At 37.6% G+C, this 20,584-nt stretch overlaps 2 protein-coding genes across 2 annotated transcripts in view; one reads left to right on the top strand and one right to left on the bottom strand.

The window, feature by feature from the left end:
* Positions 1-167: 167 nt before the first annotated feature.
* LOC110043619 (uncharacterized) lies at positions 168-2,256 on the bottom strand. Its single transcript, XM_020749097.2, has one exon. It carries the CDS (start codon positions 2,169-2,171, stop codon positions 795-797), a length of 1,377 nt encoding a protein of 458 aa, XP_020604756.2. The 5' UTR covers positions 2,172-2,256; the 3' UTR covers positions 168-794.
* Positions 2,257-2,339: 83 nt separating this feature from the next.
* LOC149109709 (multidrug resistance-associated protein 1-like) overlaps positions 2,340-20,584 on the top strand; it is a 28,639-nt gene continuing 10,394 nt past the window's right edge. The window contains exons 1-18 of the mRNA XM_089294837.1: positions 2,340-2,529; positions 4,801-4,961; positions 5,489-5,550; positions 6,382-6,516; positions 8,238-8,480; positions 9,015-9,207; positions 10,199-10,453; positions 11,479-11,544; positions 12,066-12,203; positions 13,090-13,230; positions 14,104-14,182; positions 14,862-14,934; positions 15,159-15,285; positions 15,834-16,010; positions 17,211-17,378; positions 18,785-18,868; positions 19,207-19,300; positions 20,038-20,189. Coding sequence (XP_089150963.1) covers positions 4,848-4,961; positions 5,489-5,550; positions 6,382-6,516; positions 8,238-8,480; positions 9,015-9,207; positions 10,199-10,453; positions 11,479-11,544; positions 12,066-12,203; positions 13,090-13,230; positions 14,104-14,182; positions 14,862-14,934; positions 15,159-15,285; positions 15,834-16,010; positions 17,211-17,378; positions 18,785-18,868; positions 19,207-19,300; positions 20,038-20,189 — 2,301 coding nt within the window. The 5' untranslated portion in view covers positions 2,340-2,529; positions 4,801-4,847. The remainder of the gene's footprint in view (positions 2,530-4,800; positions 4,962-5,488; positions 5,551-6,381; positions 6,517-8,237; positions 8,481-9,014; positions 9,208-10,198; positions 10,454-11,478; positions 11,545-12,065; positions 12,204-13,089; positions 13,231-14,103; positions 14,183-14,861; positions 14,935-15,158; positions 15,286-15,833; positions 16,011-17,210; positions 17,379-18,784; positions 18,869-19,206; positions 19,301-20,037; positions 20,190-20,584) is intronic.

The following is a 20,584-nucleotide window of genomic DNA, read 5'->3' as shown; positions in this document are numbered from 1 at the left end:
AAAAGTTTGCTGGGAACATGAAGACGAGATGAATCTAGATGAAACAGTCGGTCAAAATCCCTTCTTGTATCAATACTTTCCTTCTTTTTATGAATATGATCTATTCTCTACATTGCTTGTAATCTTCTAAAGGGATGTAACGAGGCTCATAACACAGAATGCTACAATTTGGATGCGAAGACAACAAAATTTATTGATAATTTTTACTACAGATCAGAATAGTTAAAATTGTTTTCCAGTCTGTACTGTGCAGTCTCAGCACCCTAATGTTTATAAATATTATAAGGCTCACTCGATGGAATGCAAATCGATGTTACAGTATTCCTTATGAACCACATGCATGTACCTTTATCTTTGAGGCCTTTCAAATTCTTTTTCCAACAGTTTTATTGATTTTTAAAGCTGCAAAGTTGTTTCATCAAGTGATATGAGAAAGGATGAAGCATAAAGGTTTGACTGCTTCGCATCCATATAAAGGCATAATAACGGTCACTTTGACACTTTGAATTTACTTCATCTAAGCAGGTGCAAAATGTTTACATTTTGTGATGTCTTACATGAAACAAAACAAAAAACGCAAACAAACTCTAGAGAGTGTGCTGTATGGACTGGAAATCATCTTTTAAGCACTTAAATAATCACATTTCTTAATGCTTTTTGCCTTAGGTTTTTTTCCTTAAATGTTCTCCAATAATTAAAGTTCAATATTGTAGTAGGCAATTTGGAATAAGTTGATAGCTCTTGCTAAGAGATGGCTACTTACATGTAAATCCATTACATGCTTAGTAAGTTGTCTAATAAGCTTTAAACAAGTACTGGTGAAGCATTTTTTCTTTCCATGATCTACGAGACCGAAACAAAATGTCAAATAAGGAATTGCAAACATGTGGGTCCAACACACGCTCAATTATTTTCACTAAGACTGCTAAATGAAGCTCACTGTTCTTGAGGAGATCATGCATTTCTTGCAAGTGATCCTCCACAACTGTCTCTTTGTAGTCTCTCCTTTTCACCATTACAGTTTCTAACAGTTTAAATAGTATGGGATGAAGTTTTTGAACTCTACCAAAGGCCAAAACAAGCATCACTAAATCATTTGTAGCAAAAGGTGTCAGATCTTCACGCTGAAACAGCTCTTCCTCGACAACCTTTAACACTTCAGCATTCAACGTCGCTACGGTAGAATATGCAAATGCAAAGGATGCCACCATCCATGGCTGGAATTGGTTGAGATCACGGGTTAAAATCTCATTACCCATCACCTGGTAGAACTGACCAGTGTCTGAGAAACCATACTCAGAAAATGACCAGACTATGGACAACATTTCTTCAGAAGTAAAATCAGATAGTTCCCTCGAGAATATCTCTTCGTTCAAAGCATGGAAGATTTGATCAACATTTGTATATCGACAGTACTTTGCAAATGCCCAGCTCAACTGTGAGAGTTGTTTGGTCGAGTATCCTGCCAGTTTGTAATATAAAATTCCTCTTTCAAGATCTTTATAAACTGGGGGATCTTTTACGCACAACGTTGCCATGCAGATGGCAACTGTGTATAACTGGTTAGCATCCAACTCATTGACATTTGACCTTATGTCCTGCACCAGCATCTGAAAAAGCCTCTGCTGCAATTCTTGTACCAGAAACACGTCTCTCATTTGAACGTTTTTGTTGAAATACTTCACAATACATTCAAGAATTGTGACTTTATGCAACGGAGTCAGTTCTTGCTTTCTTTTCACTGCAACCCAGTAAGACGTAACTAGTTTCTTGATGGACTCTAACTTTTCTATTTGCTTAATGATCTTTTCGTCACGTGACAACAAAGGCCTTGGATTAGCAAGGCCTTCGAGACGTGTCTTCCGTAAACTTTCTAAGAGCTGCGCTGATTTTTCTCTTGATTTCTCCATCCTTTCAGCCCTTTTGTTCACAGCAACCATTGCAGATGTGTGGAACAGGAGGGTCCTCGGATAGTTCAAAGGAAACATTCTTTGCAAGGATCTATCTTTGCCAGAGTTCCAAAAAAGCCCATTGATCCCAAGCACATGAACAGGTCGGAAATTTGTGGACAGTGACCTCATTGTCCTCATTAACACCACATTTCGCCCGCCTGATAAATTACATTGAAGTCTCTTGAATTTCCGTGCACTACATATCATACTGCAAGGCATTTTCTGCTAGTATACGGGTGTAAACTGTACGATGTCATAACGTCTGAAAACAGCCGCCATTTTGGTCTCGTTGTTAGATCCCAGTCTACCCGGTTATTTTCATCGTTCAAGCTTCGGGAAGCTCGGAATTCTTCCGGAGAACTTCGGATTTCGATCGTACTCATAGTAGTCTGGGACGGAGAAACAAGTGGACCCCGGCGTCTGTGTAATAATGATTTCTCATTCTACAAGTACGATTTGCATTTAAACTGTTCGGTTTAAAGTTACACATGTACCTCATCAACTTGCACTTGCTTTTAATGAAAGTATTTTAACATACGAGATAACGATATTTCATCCTTACCGGCCTCGATTTTGGGTAAGTTTATCAGTTTTCTCTGTACATGCATAAGACCTGGATCTTTCAGTAAACAAGAACCCGAGCTTTTTGCCGAGTCATGAATTTATGGGTTAGGTGTGCCGTAAAATTTTGCTTATTCCATAACAACAACAACAACAACAATAACTTTATTAATGTGTCAAATACATTCTAGCCGAGGACAAAAAACCCTCTACTAATAGGGGACACATAAAATAAATAAAATAGATTATAAAGTTTAAAAACCTAAATTTGATATTTACAATAAAAAGAGACTAAAATTTACCGGTAACTACATTATTTACAGTAATTCCAACAATTCTAAAATAATTCATTCGTAAGTAGATCATGTGCTACATAAAACACAGTTCTCGCATTCATGTTCAATTTTCTGTGAAAGATTAGTTAACGTGATCTGTCTTTTAAAAGATTGTAGAGACGGTAAGTACTCCAGTAACATAATGGGAAATATCTGTACTGACAAGTTAATAACGTGTACATGTGTCACATTAGTTATGCACCTACTGTATTTAAATTAGCTAGCGTGTAGCCGGTGCGAAGTTCTTTCTCGGCATGCAGGAGATAGGCGAAGTCACGTCAATATTTATAGAAGGAGTTTTCATTTATCTGAGGCTATTATTGTATTAGGTGCAGTAATAAAGTCGAGTTGGAATAGTTTTTTCTCTTTGGGACGATATAACAAGTATGCGCTATGCTTTAGTTTTACAGCACGTACAGTGTATTGTACACATCATGGATTTTTGGAAGTGGGATGATCAAAACCTCATAATTGAGTTCCACTGATTTAACTATAACAAAATGGGTCAGATAACTAACATCTCCCAAAATATAAGTGTGCAAATATGTGGTTAAAACTCTTTAATTTATTGGAAGATTTGGTGACCTGTACAGGAGACCAAGGGATGGGTTTCAACAAAATGCTGACCCCCTACTCACTCCCTACTGATTTCCCCCCCCCCCCCCTACTGGCCCACTATAAAAAAAAAATTGAGCTAGGAATAAGTTGAGATATATCATCGAGAGTGGTATTTGTACATGTACCCATCAGAAAATAAAGTAATGGAAGTAACAAAGAAACGCTGGTAGTATGAACACACTCGTGATTTACCGTGAGCAACACGAACACTGATAAACATCACTGGGAAGTCCATTTTTGAGTGGTACTGTAGTTCTAGGTATCTTACCAATTTTCCCAAAGCCACTATTCATATTTAAACATGGTTTTGGATAATGTTCTCCTTGGTGCATGTGGTTGGCAGAAAGGCCATGAATTCTCAAGTAACTCAGTCTAATTTAATCAAGTTGAACGCTTTCTTATAAACTTTATACTTAAAAATTAGATTATGAGCTTGAGATTTCTATGAGGTGATAGTTGATGAGGCCAAAGGCTGAATAAACTACCTCATAGAAATCGAGAGCGAATAATCTAATTGTTTTAGTAGAATTGTTACTAAAATTTACTTCAAATAATGGTTTTCAATTATTTCTTGACATATTATCAAGCTTTGCCCCAGAAAAAGGCCTCCAGTCACTGCACACTAATGGCTGATAGTGTTCAATGGTTCAGCCAATCAGATTACAGCATTTACATTAGTATACAAGTACTAGTAGAATTCTACTAATAATAAGTGAAAAATTGCTTTTACACATGCTCACCATGCCTATATTTACAATTATTGTAAATATAGGCATGGTGAGCATGTGTAAAAGCAATTTTTCAATAATTTATTATTTCACTTGATCGTACTGAGGGTGTTGACATTTTTTGTTGGGTGGTCATAAAGGGTCGGTTATTAACTTATTTGTAACGATTTTTTCATTGTGAAAAATCATTTAATGAGTGACTTCCTGTTGATGTATGGTGTGTGTGTTGCCCATGGTCACTCACGAACCCATTCACTTGCCAGCGTTTCTTCATTACTTTTAACATGCTTAATTTTCTAAAATGTAATGGGTACGAATACTATGCATACTTGATGATATTCCAACATATTCCTTGCTCAATTTTCCATATTAATTAAAACCTGCACCTAAAAATCTGCAAAATCAATCAGAAATCTGCAACTTGTCTGCTATCCTGGAAATTTCAGGCGAGATAAATTTATTAGTGAACTTGAATCAGTCCTATTGATGATTCTCAGGGGTTTTTAAAATTTTATTTTCCTGTTGATTTTATAAGGGGTCATTAGCGGGTCAGTGTTTCGTTGAAAACCCCACACGATGTGGCTTTGTTTTAATTTTGTTCATCAGGTCACAGTGATCTTAATAAACGAAAGAAAGGATTTTGAATTGTACTCATGGAAGGGCATATTCAAGAAGGTTCAAACAGCTCCACAGATCAACCAGAGAATTTCAATGATGTTGGGTGGGCTTCATTTCCTGAGATCAACGAGAAAGAACCTGTGAGAAGGGTAAGCCTTTGTTAAGGTTGTTATTTAACCAGGTGTTTATCATATAGCTAGGTTATTTGTGTTATCAATTAAGAGTGATTGTACTGTGGTGTTAAATAATGACATGGCATTTGTGGAATAAACACAGAATAGAATAAATGGTGCAAGTTGCACAATTTGATCGGTCGCAAGAACAAAGAAGGTAGTATTCAAATTGTAATATTTCTATGTTTTATAAAAGGCTTAGATAATCAATAAAAATCGCATATCTGAGTTGTTGGAGACATTGCCCTAATAATCCTATTAGAAGTTTTTGATTGTGTGTACTAAAGGCATCCACAGTTGAGTGTTGATCGATATCCTCAATCGATACCCTTGATCGACCCTTGATGGACACTTGATTAATACTGGATCAACACATCGGTTGACACTCGATTGACATTTGATCGACATCCCAGTCAGTCGAGAGTTAGCTGAATTTTGCAGGCATGCCATTGAATGTTGATCGATATTTTCTGTTTATCTTGTTTTTTTTTCTTTCAATGCAGAAGCAAAATCCTGAAGATAGAACCAATTTTCTCTCAAGGCTTACATTCTGGTGGTTTAATTGGTGAGAATTTCCTTAAATAATAATGGGTAAAATGAAGAAGCAGGTAGTGGATATAAATCGATATTGATAATTATTGAATGCTCAAATTGTCAAAAGAATGCATGTTACACTGTACACATTAAATGACCAGTAATGAACAAACAAATCAACAAATGTATCCATGGACAGACAGACAAATAACAGAATGAACAAATAAAGAAATGAAGTCTGAACAAGGTGTTACTAGGAAGTAAATGACCGAACTAACAACTACATGTAGCTGACAAACAAAGGAATGGAGCAATGAATAAATGAACAAAAGAATGACTGGATGAGCAGATGAACTGTACTGATGAATGGACAAACGAATGGATGGGGCAGACAGAATGGATAAAGGAATGAATGAACATTTAAAGGAATGAACTTATAATAATTTAACTATCGTAAGTTAAAATAGTTCAATGTATAAAACAAATAAAATAGCTCCCAAGGTTGATGTCGTGGAAATGGCCTTTATAAAGGTAGTCTTCTTAGGCTGCCAGCTTTTTTTGAAAATTAAGAGCTTCTTCGGTTCAGGAGCCTCAGCCTGCAAATATGTGGCAGGTATAGACCATTATCTTGAAGAAGGTGAAGGGTTAAGTAGGAAGCATTTTTAATAAAAACATTTCACCATTACTGATTTACAATTATGGTGGCCACTTAAGGTAAGTAGCAGTAAGTGCTGCTTTATACCGGGGTGATCTTCTCAGGTCTATGGATAGAGACTCAGCAATCCCATATAATAACAGTTGTAAATAATTATTTATAACCATTTAGTTGGTAAATTTGCACCTTATATGATTTTTATACCAGGATAATTTACACTGGGTACAAAAGACCTCTAGAAGACAAGGATTTATGGGCACTGAGAAGAAGTAACCAAGCCTCTTACATTGTGCCAAAACTGAGGCAAAAATGGGCTGATCAACAGAGGAAATGCAGACAATTGTAAGTTACTGGCAATAGAAACTAATTAATGGCTCAGTGGATATAGAGGTAGTGTCTGAGTGGCCTATCAGGCTGGAGCTTATGCCAGTTTCTGTAGCAGGAAGCGACTAGGAATATTTCTACTCCCTTCTGAATGGGATACTAGTCCATTTCAGGGTTACATGTACTTGCAGCATTAAATTTACTGGTACCCATTGATACTCCTGGGTGGAGGGAGGCTCTGAAAGTATGACCAGTACTAAATTGTGTCTTGCCCAAAAACTTAACACAATGTCCTCGGCATGGGCTTGAACCTGGACATCTTGAACTGGAGTCGAGTGCACATTAACCACGAGGCCACTGTGCCTCCACAGCTCAGCAGATGTAGACTTGATTATTTATCATATTTAAAGTACACTAGTTACACATACGACAGTATGCTATACTTCACGATATGTCCACTCAGGCTATGATATTGCAAAAGGGGGCATGCATGCTTGTAGTAACAACTGTCTGCCTAAGGGAGTTAACATTATCTTGCATTCCAAAAAGAGGAGTACATGTAGAATAAAATTATTAGTTGATTATTTTATGTCCATTCATAGCTCTGGCGATTGGACTGTGTGATTGGTACATTTTATTAAAATTAATGTTAACAATGGGAGAACATAGTTATGTCCACACTTTTAAAATTTAACTGTTTTCTTAGCACTATAGTTGCAATATTGCAGTGCACATTCCAAAGCAGTCCTTGATGATTCATTGATTACTGTAGACACCACATCACTTCATCAACACAAACTGTATGATTGCACCATCGCTCTTAGCCTTTGTGAACTCCCCAAATTTTCAAATTATGGTCTTAATCTGGAACTTTCTTCAAGATATGTATGGGCATGAAGGTTACGAATGTCACGGTAATAACACTATTAACGACAGCTTGCTACATGTCTCTTAAAAGTCATGATTAAATTTAATTGGTTTTGCAATAAGTAAAGGGCTAGCAAAGTAGTCACACGAGTCACACAATTCAAGAATTACGTTATCCATGGCTATCTTTAGTATGGTGGTTATTTCCCTACCCATGACGTAATCCTTGTATGTTCTGACATGTTCTTTGCTTGGCTGGCAAATATTTAATTTTTCTTCCAATCTCTGAACTCGCTTCAATAAAACAGCATGACAATTCACTTCTCTAGTCTGAAAATACGAAAAATACTCGGAAAATTACAGTTAGATCAATGTTTATCACTCCTGGTGAAATAAAAGATTAAAACAAGCACGATCTTAATCAACACGCTGCCCAAGAGAAAGTTGCAACGTCAACACATTCCATGAATGACGTAATTGCTTTTTATGTATTCAATACTCATTTCAAATCAAGCACTTCAGTAACACAAAAAGGCAATATATTCTTAACTAAATAAAGAGTTGAATATTCATAAAATTTTCAGTACAGTAATGTTTTAACAGCTTTTGGCGAACAAACATCATAAGTTGCCGGATTTGAAATTTGGCCGAGCAGAGGTCTGCGTCTGGTCACCGACAAAACAAAAAATAAACCCTGGGTAGAACATGAACCATGCTCGACCCATGGCCGCGTAGTTAATAATCAATTTGTGCATAGAAAAACGGTGATCATACATGTAGCATTACATTGTGTGTTAACTGATTAGTATTCTTGTAAACATATATTTTTTCTGAATCAGCTATTTTTTGATGTTTTTGTATCTATTTTTAAGGAATGCACCAAAAGAGAGTTATGAATATGAAGATGATTACAAAGAAACAGACCAGCTGTTAGATGACGAGAGCAGAACTGAAGAGTCTGAAAGAAATTCGTCAACACAGAAGAAACAGAAGAAGAAAAAGAAGCCCTCTCTCTCAAAAATACTTTGGAGCCTGTTTGGAATCAACTTTGCTATAGCTGTCCTCTGCAAGCTCTTAAATGACATGTTGTTATTTGTTCAACCTCAACTGCTGAAGTAATCATGCAAGATTTACTTTTGATATGTGTAAACTATATGTTTTTTCAGTCTGGACAACTGTTATCTTTTTTTAATGTATTGTTTGAAAATTGAGACTCATCAAAAATTAAGTATGTACAACATCATACACTGTAAATTAAAAACACCAAGCTAGATGAACCAGACCTACACTTAGGCAGACTGTTACCTGGGCCAAGGGAGTGTTGTAGGTGACAGTCTAGAGGTATTCAGACAGTACCTACAGTAACTTTGTATATTATTGAATTGTATAGTAATTATACTGTCTAGTACTGTGCCAAAATTGGGTGGAGCTGTGTTGCACACCTCTCAAATCAGGACTATTTTTTGTAAAAACACTGAAAATACCTTTTGGAATCTTACTCCAAATTTCTGCTTGCCAGTACTCAAAGTAATGTATGATGTTAACTGGTATACCCTACTCTCAAGTTTTGGCTACTTTTTACAACATTTAATAAAATTTTCATTATTTTAATATTTACTGATTAATTTATTGTTGTTGTGTATTTTTAGGTTGCTTATTGGCTACACTGAAGACAAGGATGATATGTTTGGTGAATGGAAGGAATGGAAAGGCTATGCCTACGCTGGTGGAATGTTTATCACAGCAGTCATACAGTCTCTTGCTCTTCATCAGTACTTCCACAAAATGATGACAATTGGAATGAGAATGCGTACAGGAATTATTGGCTTAGTTTACGAAAAGGTAATTTATAAGTAAAATAATACTGATTATTATGACAACGGCTGAGGAATTAAGATGTGCAGTACAGGGAACATCCTTGATCATAACCTGAATGCCATGTGAACTAATAGAAATTCTTGCCAACTGAACAACGAGAGCAATGGAAGTAGGTGTGATGCAGTGGCAAGAGTGTCCACCTTGAGTGTTGCCCTGCATCATACACTGGAACTAGGTTGAGTTTGTTGTTGATTTTCATCTTGCTTTAAGGGTTTCTCTCCGGGGTCTTTGGTTTCTCTCCCTCCACAAAAACCAACACCTCTAAATTCCAATTCAATCTGGAAACAGAGAAAAAACTCTCTCCGAGGGAAGTGCTACTGCAACTTCTTGCCTTACTCTGAGGGTTTTCTCCTGGTTCTCCAGTTTTCCTCCCTCCACAAAAACAAAGATCTCCAAATTTATCCTGTCAGTAATTTAATTTGTCTTGCAATATTTTGGGACTGAGATTAAGTTCTGGAAGTGCAGTGTTTCCCTCTTTTATATCTATTTTATTTACTTTTGTGCTTGCTTTCATATATTTTAGAAAATTAAAGGACATTATTACTTGATTTTGATGTGAAATAAAAGAAAAATAAAAGAAAATAAATGAAATAATTTAATCTTAATTGACCACTCCCCCAATGGGGTTTTTCAGGGCCCATGGAAGCAAATAATGAAACAAATGCAATGTAAATGAACATAACATGGTTAAAAATCCCAACTGGCAGGAAGCAGACCAGTTGGCTATTTACAAGCATGACCAAGGAGGTGAACTTGGGATTACCAAGAACAAGGAATGTAGATTTTCCCTTTTAAAATACCTTTTTTTATGGCCTAAGAAACTCAGGTACTGCGACCAGCTGGTGTGGTCAGAGTGGGACTTGAACCTGTGACCTCCAGATTTCAAGTCCGGCACCCAGTAACCACTCGGTCACACTGCTTCCACTAAATGTCTGTTTAATTTACTCTCTTGAAGGCTTTGGTGTTGAACAGTACATCCAAGGGGAAGACAACAGCAGGCGAGCTGGTGAACTTGATGTCTGTGGATGCCCAGCGCATCATGGAGCTTACAACGTACATCAACTCATTGTGGTCAAGCCCACTTCAAATCGGTGTGTCACTGTACTTCCTCTATGACACGTTAGGACTGCCTATTCTGGCTGGGTTAGGAGTCATGGTGCTCATTATTCCATTAAACATGTGTCTTGGAAGTAGAATGCGTTCTTATCAGGTACAGTGAGTCAGTCAGCTTAGTTTATATTTTAAGAGTTCTACTTTAAACACTTCAGAATCTGTCATTAACAACTGCATTGCTAAATGAAGGTTGGCTGCCTGAGATACAGTATCCAGGAGCTTCCACTATTGGCAACCAGTTCCTAGATGGAGACTGCTCTCAATCCAAGAGCACATGGAATCCTGGTGCATACACATATCAAAAACACTGCTGACTACCATGGGAATGCAGGATCTCTTTGTTGTGAACTCTGTTCAATTGCATTTAACTGCATTAAAAAGGGACCTCAAATTTGAGCATTGTTTTTGTTTTAAACTGGCTTGTCACGCACTGTACAATGACAAAGATGTGTATTATTATTGAATATTAATTTGTAATCATGATTTGAATTCCTGAGGTGCAGAAAACTATGTGGGCTTTTTCCACTTATAATGTCTAGTATCTTAGTTCTTGACATTATTTGTGATAATTAAGACCAGTTTTGGTCTTATTCATGTAGCTGATCAGATTCTTGCGTTATTTAACCAGCTGCCCTACTTAAATTGAAGGTGGGTGCCTGGGGAAGGGGTGGGGGAACGCTTGAAAAAAAATGCTACAAATTAAAGCACCCAGGACTGCTGTCAAACATGCTCTACAAAACTGCTTAAGAACTCAAAGATCCAGGGTATTGCTTGTGTCTTGCCATCTTATATCCTAGCCTTTATCTTGTCTGATCCAGCCTGTGCTGTGCTGGAGAGATAACAAAGGCTCAGCCAATACTCTTGTTCTATTCCCACGTTAGTGGGGGAATAAGTGAGGCTTTTAGTTTGTGTACCTATCATGAAGTTGCGTCAAACCTGCCACAGGGCTGTGTCCCTCAATTACGCCATATGTATTGTTGTTTGCGTATTGTGTTTTAATGTTACCTTTTACCTGGTTGTGTTACATCTACATGTACTCTTAGTTTGAATATAATGGAATAGTGACATTAAGTTAACTTAAATTTATTGAAATGATTGTTTCTCTGCATTATTGAATTGTAGATAAAGCAAATGAGTGAGAAAGATGAAAGAATCAAAGTCATGAATGAAGTTCTTGGTGGAATGAAGGTACATGTACAGTATACAGTGTATGTGGAAATGCAATTTGCTAGAAATAACTTCTGCCTACATGTACAGGTAGCTTTCTGATAATCATTTGAAACTTTCTATGTATATGGTACTATTAGGAGATACATGTACATGTATGAACTATAATTATACACCCTGTATATATCATCTTGCATTAGTCCAATTTTTCATAATATACGTATTTTAATATATTCAAAAAGTCCATATACCTACATGTGTGTCTAACATCTTCCTTGAAATATCATGCAGCCCTCTCCCATCACATGTATATGGCCTTCATGGAATGAATAATCTGGAAGAAGCATTTTTAACCCTTATGGTTTCTTACTTATCTTTTTAATATATTTAGAAAGTGCATAACCTACATGGGTGTGTAACATCTTCCTCAAAATACATGTATCATGCAGCCCTCAAGCTCTTTTATGTATTGCCTTCAAGGAATGACTTTCTAATCTAGAAGAAGCATTCTTAACCGTTATGGTTTCTACTTTGTTTTGTAGGTCCTTAAGCTTTATGCATGGGAAGAGTCCTTTATGAAAGAAATCAAAAGAATACGCAATAGGGAATTGAAGTATGAAAGGAATTCTGGCCTCTGGGCCTCAGGTTTCATGTTCACGTTTGGCTGTGCACCTACATTAGTAAGTGACAGATCAAAATAATGGATTATAAACTTCATACTCAAGGAAGTTTGAAAACATTTAGGGACCTACATATACAAGACATCCTCCATATTTTAACGTAGAACTACCAAAACATTGTCATTGTTGATCAGATTTTTGCATTGTGGACCTTTGTTACTTGTACATCTATCAGTCTGCACCATTGTGAATCCAGTGTGAGCCCATGCTATTCAATAAGCAATCAATTTGCATATGTTGTGTAGTTCCAAAACATATCCATACCTACCCAATGGAAGGGATTTTTTTCTAAGACCCCCTACCCCTCTGGAAATTCACAGTAAGCTTCATACATTTCTTTAAAACTTCTGGCCTCTAGAACCCCCACCGTCCCCCTCCCTAGGAAATTCCAATCCCTTCTGTGGGGGGAGTATGGATATTTTGCACATTGCAAATCTATGCTATTCTACAAACCGTCTCTCTGCATACATTGCAAATCTATATTGCTCTATGAACAATCTCTCAGCATGCATTGCGGACCTATGTCTCTTGGTAAGAAATCTCTTTGCTCTCGCCAAGGGCCTATGCTTCTCAATAAAGAAAAGCAAATGTCTTAAAATTCCCAATGGAATGTGCTTACCGTTTTCAAGCTATATACATGTATGTGGTTACCCAGTTCTAGGTACCTAGACGAGTAAATTCTGGTTTATGGGAAACGTCTAAATCCCTGAACGTCCGTTATTGTTGATCACTTATAATTTGCCCAAGCCATCTATCAACTGGTTTCCCTAAAGTGTAAATAGTAAACAACCGCAGATACCGAGAAGTTTGCTAGCAAGATATTTATGTAATGTTCTTTGACCTTTTAAAATTTTTTATAGATGCAAATACTTTTCATTTTTTTCAGGTTGCGGCCACCTCATTTGCTATTTTCGTGTTTACAGGGAATGTGTTGACAGCCAGTAAGGCATTTGTTGCCTTGTCACTTTTCAATGTGATGCGCTTCCCTCTTGTTATGCTTCCTGATGTCATTGTAACTTGCATCCAGGTGGGTACATGCTGATTATATTTTTATGGCCATCTGCACTCCCACACGGAACCTGGTTGGTGTGGGGTTGGTTGGAGGTTAAGGGGATTGTGGAACCCATTCTCAAGTGCTGCCTAAGAAGAGAGGTTTTCAACACCTTGCTGAATTTCTCCAGTGCAGACTGGAATAGTTCCTGAAAGACATTAATCACAGAATCGCATAGCTCAGAGAATTACCGCACCCTGATTGGTTACCTAGGCGAAGTATTCAGCGTGGAATTGCGACTTTTGAAAGCGAGGCTTTGCGTGGTATTGCGCCATTCGCACAGACGTAAATGAAACGAGGTTTTTTTTCATTTAAAGAGAAGGCTATGCGATTCAAGGAAAACTCGTCGGTTTTTCGTGTGAAATTTAACGTGGAATTCCCACGTCAGGTAATAAATTTTCCTATAAAATATACCCATGAAAAGACCATGATATTTATAGACTTCTGATTGGGTTTATATTTACTGCATTTGTTTGTTATTGAGAGTCTGTATCATCCTTTAGTTCAAATCTACATTTTGCGTTCTATCAGGAATGCTGTTCTCTGATTGGCTACACTACTCACTATCTGTTCTGTTGTAGATAGTGAGTAGCCTAGCAGTGTGCGCTTGTTAACGAACACGCGTTCGTTTCTTTGCGTTTTCTAATTTTCTGTGAAGAGGATTTAAATAAAATTTTGAACGACTAGGAGATTTATACTAAAACAATTCGCTCCTGATTTCTATGCGTGATTGTTGACTCAGGTTGCGCCCTCGTCAACTATTGCACGATAGATATCCGAGCTCATCATCTAATTGTTAAATCGAGTGTTACATTGCTGACATTTTCCCGTCGTCTTTGGTTTCAAAAGGCCAGGGTATCTTTAAAAAGACTACAAGAGTTTCTAGACTTGGAGGAGCTGGATCTCAACAGTGTGCAAAGGACTACATGTAAGAGTTAAGAGTAAAAACCATCGAGAGTTGAATCATTGTCTTACGTATATACAGTACAATACAATACATTAACTTAAAGGTAAAAAAAAGGTAAAGTCTGCATACGAGCCAAGTTGCCCATCAGGCCGGAGCTTATCCCGGTTTCTGTAGCGTGAAGCGACTAGGAGTATTTCTACTCCCCCCCAGGATGGGCTGCTAGTCCATCGCAGGGTTACCCCCAGCATTAAGTTCGCCGGTACCCATTTATATACCTGGGTGGAGAGAGACACTGTGAGAGTAAAGTGTCTTGCCCAAGAACACAACACAGTGTCCCCGGCCAGGGCTCGAACTCGAACCGCTCGATCCGGAGACGAGCGCACTAACCATGAGGCCATCGCGCCTCCCACATTAACTTAGTATAAACTGAAATTTACGTAGCAGCTTTGTTCACTGATCTAGTTGAGGAAAAGAAAAAAAATAATTGTCCGGCAAATTAAATTCATCTTGATTGAGAAGACTCGGAGCTGTTCTTTCTTTCTTTTCGTCACGTCACTAAAATGAAACAAGAAAAGTGGATTAAATATGACATCTGCGTGTTGTAACCGATACTAAAAAAAAAACAATTTAAAAAACACAAAAAAAGCCTGGATAGCATGGAATACGTGGCTAGCACCAACCTGTTTTAATTTTTTCACAGTGTCCTCGTCGGCAGTAGCAATAGAGAATGGTACGTTTACTTGGAGCAGTAGAGATGCGCCCGTGTTAAGAGAGTAAGTTTGCTAGTAACTTACCCACAACTAAAGTTATAAGACAATTTTACAGTGTTGGTGGTGAATAGAACGCTGACAGATACTGTTTCTACACTGTTAATAATGAACTTTCAAAAACACCGCAGTGATTGAGTTCGGTTTCTTTGTAATGGAAAATCATAACTTCAAGATAAGTACTATCACAGTTTGTACATGTGGTCAAATTGTTTTTGTGCTTTTTGTAGGATTTCACTAAGGATTCCAGCTGGTTCACTGGTTGCAGTGGTTGGTCAGGTTGGATGTGGAAAATCTACCCTGCTTTCTGCTCTTCTTGGAGAAACCGTGAAATTGAATGGGAATGTTTCTGTAGAGGTTAGAATTTGATTATAATCACGTTACCATTAATAGTTAACACACCGATTAATTTGATGATTACGTTATCAATGAAGCCATTTTGCGGCATAGCTTTTGCGTAATTTATTAAACACGAAAGACCGTGTTTGACCACATTTCCAAACACCGAGAAGAGAGTTGAAAATAAGACGCGCAGCGGAGTATTTTTGACGAACTTCGAGGTGTTTGGAAATGTGGTCAAACACTGTCTTAAGTGTGTGATATATCTTCTCAGTCGAAACTAAAACTAAGGAGAAAATGGAGAAATAAAATCGCAAAAATCTATGCTAATTAAGATCAGATATCCAAACACCGTCACGGTCCTGATTTCCTCTGTTTAAACTTGATGAATTATTAATGAGTTTGAGAAGTTTATTTACCATTAATAACACACTGATTAATTTGATGATCATGTTATCAATGAAGCCATAGCTTTTTACCTTTGTTTCAAAATGAATCTTTGAGGACGCATTTTGATATTGAACAATACTTATTAACTTATTAATTATGTCATGAATATCTTGCAGGGTTCTGTAGCTTATGTATCCCAGCAAGCCTGGATTCAGAACATGACTCTACGAAATAACATCCTGTTCAGCAGAGCTTTTGATTCCGCGCGTTATGAGCACGTGATTGACTCGTGCGATCTGAGAACAGATCTTGAAATTCTTCCTGCTGGTGACTCCACAGAAATTGGAGAAAGAGTATGAAACACTTAATTACTTTTCGGTGTTTGAATTTAAATACAGCAGGGAAAGAACGGGTGGGGGAGAAGAAAAGCGTGAAATTTCTATAGATTTTTATTCCACATGAATATAAACGTTTTGTCTTTGTTGTTTGTTGTTTTTCTGTTTTTGTTTGCTTGTTTTGGAATCTACTCTACAATCCGTGTTAGAAATTAGGTCGATTTGTTTTTGTTTTTTTTTCCTTCATGGTAGTCGCAAATTGTAACGCAAGTTGTTATTGGCTACAGGTAATTATATTGTAGCCAATGGTAGCTCCTGTTTTTTTTTTATCCGGATTCAAGGTTGATTTTGTCGCAACATGAAAGGCTTCATGTGGTACGCTCCGAGAGGACTTCACGAGATACACAAACCCTCAACCTGTCGCGAAATATGAGCAAATCTTATGCGTGACAAGTTGTGAGTTTGATGAACGAGCAGTAAAGCCAAACTTTGATGCTCAAAGTAGACCCGCTCTCTACTATTCACAACAAAAAGTTGATCACTCAAGGTGAAAAACTCGAAAAATCAGCTAAGTTGAGAGTTTTTGTATAGAACATATCGTCTCCGCCTTTGAAGCTGTAATATACGAGATAGCGATTTTAGTTCTCGTATTTTGCCGCCTTAAGAACACAGCGCAACATATTCATTTTTTTTTGTAGTGCACGTTAGGTGGACTGCATGTGTTCAAAGAAAATTTGAAGATGTATATTTAAAAGAACCATCGCAAAAAACCTCTTGTTTAGTTGTTATATAATAAGATAATAAGAATTAGAAAAAAGATTCACCATTTTCACTTAATTTCGTTACCGGGCCTCACTCTTTGCACAGAAACTAATGATGCTCACTGCAAACTTAAAAAACCCATCCGCGTTAAGGTCTCTAGGCCTTTTGTTATTGACATGTTAACTTTGTTAAACAATGATGTAATTTTGCAAATAACAAGTTTTTCTTTATTTCAAACTTTTCGTTGTACTATGAATAAAGTGTCTTAATTCTAAAATTAAATTCTGAGTTCAGAAATTACTCAGCTTTGACTGAAATTGTAAATTATATACGTCGTCAACTGAACTCAGTGCCTTTGGAAATGAACTCACATTATGTCAGGGTTGTTTTCATAATCCAGGCTGCTATTTTCTTTGTGTTAATGAAACTTTACCGTGTTTTAAACAATATTTGTAGGGTATAAACCTCAGTGGTGGACAGAAACAGCGAGTCAGCTTAGCTCGTGCTGTGTATTTCAACGCTGATGTGTACTTGTTGGATGATCCACTCAGTGCTGTGGACTCACATGTTGGAAAACACATCTTTGACAATGTCATTGGTCCCAGAGGAATGCTACAACATAAGGTTTGTTCGCATAATGATAGCCTCGCAAAAGTTTACTGTCATTCATAGACAATGTATATGAAATAAGATAGCTGTGCAGATCTTTTATGTACACCGATTTTTAAGCCTGCATTGAGTTGAACAGTAATGTCAAACACCGACACACAATCATCCATAGTCCTTTGTTTTACTCTGAAGGTGGGATTTAACGCTCACTAGTCTTCGTTGAATAAATTAAGAAATTTAAAAAAAAAAATTAAAAAATTCCAATAACCTTCCAAGCAGATGGGCTTGGAGGATAGATCGTGGATCGCAGAGCGTAGATCGAAGAGAGTTGCTGGTAGAACGTAGAGAGTAGAGCGTAGATGGGCTTGAGGGTAGATGGTAGATGGTAGAGCGTAGATCGAAGAGAGTAGCTGGTTGAACATAGAGAGTAGAGCGTAGATGGGCTTAGAGGGTGAACCATGGGCTAAGAGGGTGAACCCTCTTACGGACTCATTAAGTAGTATTTAAAGAAATTTACTTTCCTAAGCCAGTTCCTAACGCGGTTTTTAACTGAAAAAATAGGTAGCAAATTCTCTTGATAATCTCTTGTACAGTCGAACGTCCAGTTGCGACCACCTCTCGTAAGCGACCACCTCTCCTCGGTGACCAGTTTTCCAAAATACCAAACGTTTCCTAGTCAAATCACTATCTTTGGGACCTCTTGTAAGCGACCACCTCTCGTAAGCGTCCGCGACCACTTTTAGAGCCAAAAGTTTGAAAAATTCTTTTGTTTTCAACCTCCTGTACGCGACCACTTGACAAATAATAGAGCCAAAATTGGATAATAAGGTGTTGAAACATTAACGCAATACTCGATAGTACAAGAGACTGATATTTCTTAATGGCAAGCACAGTATTAAGTTAATAAAGATGGGGAATTTTAAGCTCGGTAATGAAATGTGAAGATAAATTAATCAATATGACACAAGCGTGGGACAAAGAAAAATTCTGAGTCCCCGACAGGAATCGAACCCATGACCTCCCGAACACCAGGCGGGCGCTCTGTCCACTGAGCTACGAGAACTCATGGAGAGCAAAGTCTTTTAACTGAGTTCATATATGACAGGTGTCCTGCATACTGCTAGGATCAACGCTATCGAAGTCATCGTGAGTAGTGATAAGTTAATAAAGATGGTGAATTTCATTACCGAGCTTAAAATTCACCATCACCATCAGTATTGTTTCTCGAAATTGACTTTTCACATCAATAAAACATTGAAAACATTGGGTAAGTCTCTGCAGTAACATATGCTAATGAGGCAAATTTTTCACCCAATATGGTCTTAGCTCTCATAAGCGGCTACCTCCCGTAAGCGACCACCTTGGCTTGACATTTTGGGTGGTCGACTGTATTTTTCGACTGTATTTTTATTTCCTTGTAGACTCGTCTGCTTGTCACTCATGGTATTCATTTTCTGCCCCAAATGGATCAAATTATTGTGCTGAAAGACGGAAGAATTTCCGAGGTTTGTTTTGTGTCTTAACTATGGTCATAAAAAAAATAAGTTGGACTTTTTCTTTCAAAAGAATAGCCTTTAGAAATTACAAGGAAAAGTTCCGCGCTATTATTAGTTTCCGCTTCCTTTTTAACCCAGATCTACTGTGCAGAGGACAAGTGTTATTTCAGTATTCTTTGTCAGTTAATCGGCAAAGATTTTCATGTTAATACTAGGGTGTTTATCTTGTCTTGGCATTGATTCAAAAAGCATCTTCTGATATGAGCCGTGATGAAACACTTATCGACTCTACTGGCTAGCATGAACTTTTGCCGCGTGTTCTCTAATACTTGTCATATTCTCTCCAGTGTGGGACCTACTCGGAGTTGTTGGCCAACTCGGGAGCCTTTGCTGAATTTCTTCAAACTTACGCCTCAGAAAACCATTCATCAAACACACCAGGTAACGTGCACTGCTAGACTGGATACAAGGAGTTGAACATTTGACTTTTGAGGGAGGGGTGGGTGATTTCGAAATAAAATGTCCTGAAAGCTTACGTGTACCAACTTGAAAAAATCATGTGCAGTACGAACACTGCCGGAAAAAAAATTCACTCACGTTCAGTGAGCCAAAAAAAGCATGTTGTACGGAGAAAAAGCTGTTATATATACACCAGCCCGAATATTATAGGCACCAGAAAAAAGGGTTTGTTCTTTGGACAAGACATGGGAAAGATTTGTCCAAATCAATTTTGGCTTTTCCTCGTGGACAATCGGACAGAGGTCTTAGTACAACTTATTACATGACATCAGAATATAACACATCAATAGGTTTACGCATATGTATTTGTTGATAAATGCTATATTGTGATAACATGTCATAACGTGCCCCTAAACATCTGTCCAATTGTCCAGAACGAGAAGAAATTTGATTTAGGCAGGTCTTTCCCATGACTTGTTGTATAAGTAACCTCTTTTGAAGTTTTTTCTTTCTCAACATCGGAAGAATACTTTCAAAACGATGAACGAGTCCTGTTGTATTCTGCGTCTAATATTGCGTTCTATGATTGCCCCCATTCCAAGGATTGAAATTTTCCTAGTTAAAATTTCAGAAATCATGTAGCACACCAGTCTATGAATTAGCTACGTTTTAGAACTGTTTTTTATTAGCATCAGCTTCATTTCCAATTGTCTGTCTAGGAGAGACTGCTCTGTCTTCTGCGCAAGACAACTCTAAGTCAAACCCTCCTGCTGATACTGAAGAGGTTAAAAAGGATGTAAAGGATTTTGAGACGGATGATGCAAGTGAAACAGGAAAGATGATTGAAGAAGAGCGGGCAGAGACTGGAAGGGTAAGAGCACCGAAATGGAGGTTGATTTGTTAGTTTATTTCTTACCAATTACCATTATTTGGCAAAGTAGTCTTGAGAAAAATCCGAGCATTCTGATTTAAGATTGGTTATTTCTTGGTTGGGATAAGCCGTATATTTGATTCTAGTGCCTAACTTACCTTGCTCGAGCCGTACTGGGGAATGTTGGCCCACGATCATTTTTGTACTGACCTTGCTGCGCTCGGTCCGTACGGTAGGTACTTCATGTATGATACCTTATAATGTACCGATATAATTGTATATTCATCTTACTCTCTTGTACCTTCTAATGCCTTTACTACTTGAGGTTCTTGGACTACTTAACGTACTTGGACTACTTGAGGTTCTTTGGCTTCTTGAGGTACTTGGGCTACTTG

Source organism: Orbicella faveolata, unplaced genomic scaffold (genome assembly GCF_042242905.1).
Source record: "Orbicella faveolata isolate gen_17 unplaced genomic scaffold, um_ofav_v1 contig_25, whole genome shotgun sequence".
Lineage (NCBI taxonomy): Eukaryota > Metazoa > Cnidaria > Anthozoa > Scleractinia > Merulinidae > Orbicella > Orbicella faveolata.
This window is presented reverse-complemented; position numbering and strand designations above follow the sequence as displayed.